General features: G+C 35.5%; 1 protein-coding gene and 1 long non-coding RNA gene across 2 annotated transcripts; one reads left to right on the forward strand and one right to left on the reverse strand.

Moving 5' to 3' along the window:
• Positions 1 to 548: 548 nt before the first annotated feature.
• Positions 549 to 1,616, forward strand: LOC139189371 (uncharacterized). The gene is made up of 2 exons (XR_011573286.1): positions 549 to 1,268; positions 1,389 to 1,616. It is a non-coding gene; the product is annotated as an uncharacterized lncRNA (long non-coding RNA).
• Positions 1,617 to 2,384: 768 nt separating this feature from the next.
• LOC103447779 (WUSCHEL-related homeobox 3-like) lies at positions 2,385 to 5,540 on the reverse strand. Its single transcript, XM_008386986.4, has 2 exons — positions 4,847 to 5,540; positions 2,385 to 3,111 (listed from the first exon to the last, which is right to left on the reverse strand). Exons 1-2 carry the CDS (start codon positions 5,279 to 5,281, stop codon positions 2,833 to 2,835), a joined length of 714 nt encoding a protein of 237 aa, XP_008385208.2. The 5' UTR covers positions 5,282 to 5,540; the 3' UTR covers positions 2,385 to 2,832.
• Positions 5,541 to 6,441: the final 901 nt, after the last annotated feature.

Consider the following 6,441-nt stretch of genomic DNA (forward strand, 5'->3'; position numbering starts at 1 on the left):
CACACTATGGTGAGCACTATGTTGAAAATTATAAGATTTTCATATCGGAAAATTGACAAAATGAAATATGATTTATTGAGTGAATTTACTGTCGTTTTGTGTAAATATTGGTATGATTAGTAGTGGGTTAAGAGCGCATTTGAAATCTTGACACTACAGCTAAATAAACGGTACATATTCAAGAGAAATGTGTGTGTGACAAATACCAAATATATATACTACATATTCGGTGTAAATAATTTTAATTTTGTGGTTATCCACAAAAAATATTACTTAATTTGAAAGCCAATATGTACTTTTATTAATTGAGTTCATTTCCTATATGAATGATATGAAGCCAATATGTAACATGTCTATAACAGGTAGCCCAAGATATGATCATATAGTAGCAAGTAGCAGAAGTCCTTTTGAGAATGCTTCTAAAAAAGAGCTATAATGTTTTCGGCCAATTAAAAGCGTATCTAACAACGTTTGACTGAAAACTTTAAAGGCTTCTAAACGTATTGGAGTAGCACCAACTGGATGTTTCTACAAGAAGCAGTGTCGGTTGCTTTTCTGGAAGGCACTTGGTTTTTTTATTTAAAATGTACAACCTTTTTCTATTGGCATCTAAGAAAAACACTTATGAGGAAGTCCCAACCAAAATCTAAGTTTCCCATGATTTTCCTATATTTGAATTTCTCCAAATAACAAATGTTGGGATTATACGACAAGAAGGATGCGGCAGAGAGCTGAAGAAAAAAAGCATCTGTATTTCTCTCTGTGAGCTTCAAAACCCAGATCCAGAATAAACCCTACCCTAGTTTCAAAGTTTCAACCGCCGCCCTTTGCTTTTGCTTAGGATATGCGATAACCCGCTACTCCCTCCTTTATCTCCTCTTTCCTTCCCTTCTCCTTTGCCGTTTCCCTATTTTCCTACCGTCTCATCTCCTCTGCCCCTTCCCCCTCACAGCATCCCACCTCATCTTCCTTCCCCCTTTCCAGTTTTCTTCCTTCCTTTTCTATTTCGGTCCTCCCTTAAGATATCTCATTTTTCTTTCAGTTTGGTCTCAATTATCCCCTGAGCTTGTCTCAGATTTGGACTTCATGCCTCTTATCTAGTGTTTTTTTTTACTACGTTTACTGTTTTCTGCCATTTACTTTTCCTTCCTCCCTCTTCCTTAGCCATGATATTTCATCACCACCTCATCATGTGCTCCAATCGGCAAGCTCAGATAAAAAATTGGATATTAGATCCACTTCCCTACCTCACTTCCCTTCCCCAACCGGTATGTCGGATCCTCACCGAAGCCAAAGTGTTTTGTGGCCTCCACCACAATAAGGGTATTTTACGTACCCCCTTAGTCTCATTTTTAACTATTAGATATTTTCTTTGTATATATTTGCAGGGGTTCGTGATGGGACTTAAGATCTGGTGTCTACTTTCTCGGTTCAGAGTTTGGCTTCCTCCAAATACGTGATGGCGGCATTAGTCTGGTTTAATTATGCTGTTTGAGATTAGAGTTTTTTGTTGTCTGTTGTTGTTTACATGACTATTTTTGGGCCTTTTACTTTATCTGTTGTTGTTTACTTGACTTTTTTTGGACCTTGTACTAGTTTTTAATGGAAGTAATCTTGTTTGACAAAAAAAAATTAAAAAATAAAAAAAATCAAATGTTGAGTTTTAGTTAAAGAAGAAAGTGTGAAAAATTGTTTGACTTACGAGTTATGACACATTATAATTTGATGGGATCATTACAAGGGACATAGGAGAACTTAACCATTTTTTTTTACAAACGATATTATTCACACTAAAGGAGAGGGGGAATGGGCTAAGCCGTTAAGCCTCATAATGGGCTAGCAATAATGTGGTTCAAATTCACCTTTGACGAGAATTGAATCTAAGACATCTCATTTATAAGTGAAGAGAAATATCACTAAACCGTAGTATTAATTGGCAACTTAACTATTTTTTTAGCTCATTCAATTTTTTACCATTTTCTTTTTAAAATTTAAAAATATAGTCACTCGAGACTCCCTTGAATAATGGTAAAATACCTTTAGAATATGTTTGAATCCCCTTGAATGGTTAAAAATTCCCTTTAAAAAAAATTATTATTAGGGTTCAAAACCAGTGCAATAATTGAGGAGAGGAAGGAGTTTCACCTAGGATGCACTCCTAGAAATCTAACACCCTATCCACTAGGATATTGGACCATATATTATCAAACGGTTAAAATTCCTTTTAAGTAAAAAAAATTGGCTAAAAGTCTTCAGCTAATCCGTAGTTTGGTTTAATTAACCAAAGAAATATTATTTCCTCGTATACAATTTGCCTCTCCCCAAATTAGAAACAAGAAAAAAAAAGTTAGAAATGAAAAAAATCCTTGCGAAATTCAAGCATATAACAGACAGAATGTGTTGCATTGACTTGTTCGAAAGGTCCAAGACCAAATAACACTGATAAAAAGCTGACTTCTACATGACTAGATATACAACATGTAGTAATCAGTTCAAGTACTGGGTGTGCAATATGTCAGCTTTAAGCTACACACAACAGACAAGCTGAGACTTGAAAACAAAGAAATACAACGCTGCATGCAATATTGTACTGTTGTGCAAATAAATAGTAGTAGGTTGTTTGAGTCGAGAGGTTAAGATACTATAGGACCCAGAACCCGATTACCACTCATTGGACAATTGAGATCTTTCACATCACAGAAGAAAAACACAGAAAACACATAGCAGAAACCAAGACACCCAACAAGAGAGAGAGAGAGAGAGAGAGAGAGAGAGAGAGAGAGAGAGAGAGAGAGAGAGATGCAGTAGTAGGAGATAGTAGTAGTAGGGTTTTTAGTAATTGTCTGTGAGGCTAGAGGAAGAGGGAGCATTGTAGGAGGGCGTGGATTCTTCTTTGAGATTAGCGGCAGTGGTAGGGAAGAGTTGAAGGGTCTTGAGGGGTGGTCTAGAAGTAGTAGCAGTACTTCTTGTACTAGTGCAACATGGGGATGGTGGGCCTACATTCATCATCCAATCACGGCCGTGCATACTCATCACGGACTTCTCCATCTCCACCTTCTCTGGGATCGTCATCTTCCAGGTGTAGTTTATCAAGGCATCTTCAACTCCTACCTATGCCGAAACAAAAACATAGTTCAATTATCCAAAAAAAAAAAAATAGCATTCAAACAGAAGAGGAAAATCAGTAGCAAAATGACAGAAATTAAGGACAATAATAAGGATAATACTTGCATCCTCTATGTGAGAATGCACATATCCTCCTACTTGTGAATCGAAACTATTTAATTTTAATTGAAGATCACTCCTACAAAAAATAATTCGAATTGGAGATCATTTAATCATCCAAATGTATCAAATAAATAGACGGCTCATCATGAATATGTTACTTAGTAGCTACAAGGTTGATTTGTTCTATACATATGAATGACTAAATGATCTATGATTAAAATGATTTTTGTAGGAATAATATTCAAATGAAGATTAAGAAACTAACCAGTTCTCGAGTATGAAATTTGTACGGTCAAAATACACTATGCGCAAGAGAGAATGCAATTATTATTGCAAGAATAATTATGTCTTCTGATGTTTTTAGTTAATAAAAAGCTTGACGTATGATATATACTCTTTTTCATTCGACCCAAGTTGAAAGTTCCGGCAACAAGGTTCTAATGACATCACCTTTTGTACACCATACATATCCTTGTGTATCCGAATTTGTTTCGCTCTTTATAGTGAATATTGTATGGATAATATATACTTGCATTCTCTTTTTGGGGAGATGAGCTCATTCCTCACTTGCGATTAAAGTATCTTGATCATACAAATTTCACAATCGGAAACGTTCAATTTCTTAATCTTTATTTGAAGATCACCCGTATCATAAATCATTTCAATCGAATATCATTTAGTCATCCAAATGTATAGAACAAATCGATGGTGTAAGAGTACCAAGTGAAATATTCATGACCCAACCGTCAATTTATTTGATTCGTTTGGATGAATAAATGATCTCCAATTCGAATGGTTTTTTGTAGGGGTGATTTTCAAAAAAGACATAAATTGAATGATTCCAATTATTGATTTTGTTCGATCAAGATACGTTATTTGCAAATGAGATAATATGCGCATCTCCACATGGGGGAATGTAAGTATTGTGCATTTCTGTATTACCTGGACACTTGATAATTATTCCTTTTAGTTAGTTAATAAATGCAATTACCATAAACACTAAATTAACAAACAGAGCATTGTACATATATAAATTTTAGAAGACCTAAAAAACAACTACAAGTTGATTTAGAAAAACAACAGTTTTCCCTTCTCCAGTAATTCTCCTTCATGTTTTTGTATTATATGTTGAGTATACCGGGCTTAAGAGATTTTTTTTTTTAGGGGGGTTTGTCCCTTAATTCGAGTTTGGTTAATGTCATAAATTTTGATGCATAACATACCCTGGAATTTTCGAGATTTAAATTAACAAAAATATTATTCTTATCAATTATTTCTATCATCTCTTTAATAGAAGTGAGATCCACATGTATTGGTGAGTCTTACCTTTATTAAAGAGATAGTATAAATAAATGATAAATGTAGCATTACTCATAAGTTAATAAATTTAAAAGGGGAATGAGTTGTAGACTAAGTTCTAACTTTAAACAGTAATTAAGCTAAAACAACACTCAGCCTATGCAATATGCATGCATAAAGTAATAATTTTAAACAAGAAAAAAGAAAAAAAATAAAGAGAGAATGTTCTGTCTTTCCACTACTAGTATCTCATCATTGTGCCTAAAGGGAAAAAGGAAATTATATAATCGATCAAGTGAGAAATTAATATAGTTATAACCTGAGGAGGAAGAAACCCAGTTGATGAGTAGTTATCGTGATGATGACAAGTAGAAAGTTGCGGATGATGAAGAGCAGAAGATGCAGGAGGAGGGGACTCAAGGTAGCCAAGAAAGCTCTGCTGATTCAGCTGCTGATGATAGTGGTAGTTAGGGTAATTGTGGTTATTATGATGGTGATAGAGTAGTTGCTGCTGCTGCAGTTGCTTACAAAGCTTTCTCCTAAGTTTCTGTCTGTCCCTTGCCTTGTGGTTTTGGAACCAGTAAAATACATTTTTGCCCTCAATCTTGCCATAGAAAGAGAGCTGGGCAGTGATGTGTTGGATTTGAGAGGCATTTGGGGTTCTAATTCCAGCTCTGTACATCTCTTCAAGGAGCATCAGTTGCTCTGGGGTAGGGCACCATCTCGATGATGATGAGTTAGCTGCAGGGGACATGATTGGTTTTTCTTAAATTGTGGACTTGGTTTGCGGTGGGTGTAAATAGAGAAACTAAAGTAGGGTTTTTAATTAGTGTGTTGTGGAGAATGAAGGGTTGAAAGGAGGAGGAGGTATAAATAGATAGACAGAAGAGAAAGAAACAGTGGGTAGAGGGAGGAGAAGGAGGAGGAGGAAGAGGGACAAAAAGATGGAAGAGAGAGAGAGAGAGAGAGAGAGAGAGAGAGATGTGAGGTTAAAAGAGGAGGAGGGACAAAAAGATGGAAGAGAGAGAGAGAGAGGTGTGAGGTTAAAAGAGAATAGTGTGACGTAACAGTAATGCAGGTTGTCATGCTGATGCTTCCCCGAGAGGGGCATTCAAGTGTAAGTTTCAGTCCTTGCGAAAACACACACACACAAAAACTTGAGAGAGAGAGAGAGAGAGAGAGAGAGAGAGAGGGGTACATGAAAGATTATGTCATCATCACAGTATAATATTTACTCTCTGTACAGAATGAATAAGATGCACCATGTATAATATTTACTCTCTGTACAGAATGAATAAGATGCACCATGTAAGTTGAATTCTTGAAGCAGAGAAGCTTGCACGGACTAATTCGATCAGCCAACTTGCAACGGTGCCCGTGATGGACACATTAATTATTCAAATTGCTATAAAGTAGAGACAAAAATTAGTGTTGATTGGGAGCATAAAACACTCCGGACTAATTTGATGATATATACAAAAAAAAATTCCAACTTATAGATAAGTAATATGAATCTCTTTACACCTAAGGCCAAACTTCCACAAAATTAAATCATGAGTGATACGCTAAGTACTAGCAGTACTTAACTCAAAATTTTGGGTCGTTTTCAAGTGGTGTATAGGTTACTAGTAACTTTACATATATCATATTACTGTATTTTATTTACTATTACATCATCTCGGTGGGGTCAATTGACCCCATAAACTATGTTTTCCAAAATTTGGTTGTTTGTCTCTAGTATTCTTTGATAAAATGCAAGTGGCGATTCTAACTAAGAGGAATGTGCATGTACATCCAACTAAGAAATTTAAGTTAATCACTATTAAAAATATGTTAGCTGTATAAGGTTATACAATTAAAACACAAACGACGAATAAGTGATTGACCTGATTCCAACGGCGGCCATAGAAGTCG

Source organism: Malus domestica, chromosome 11 (genome assembly GCF_042453785.1).
Source record: "Malus domestica chromosome 11, GDT2T_hap1".
Lineage (NCBI taxonomy): Eukaryota > Viridiplantae > Streptophyta > Magnoliopsida > Rosales > Rosaceae > Malus > Malus domestica.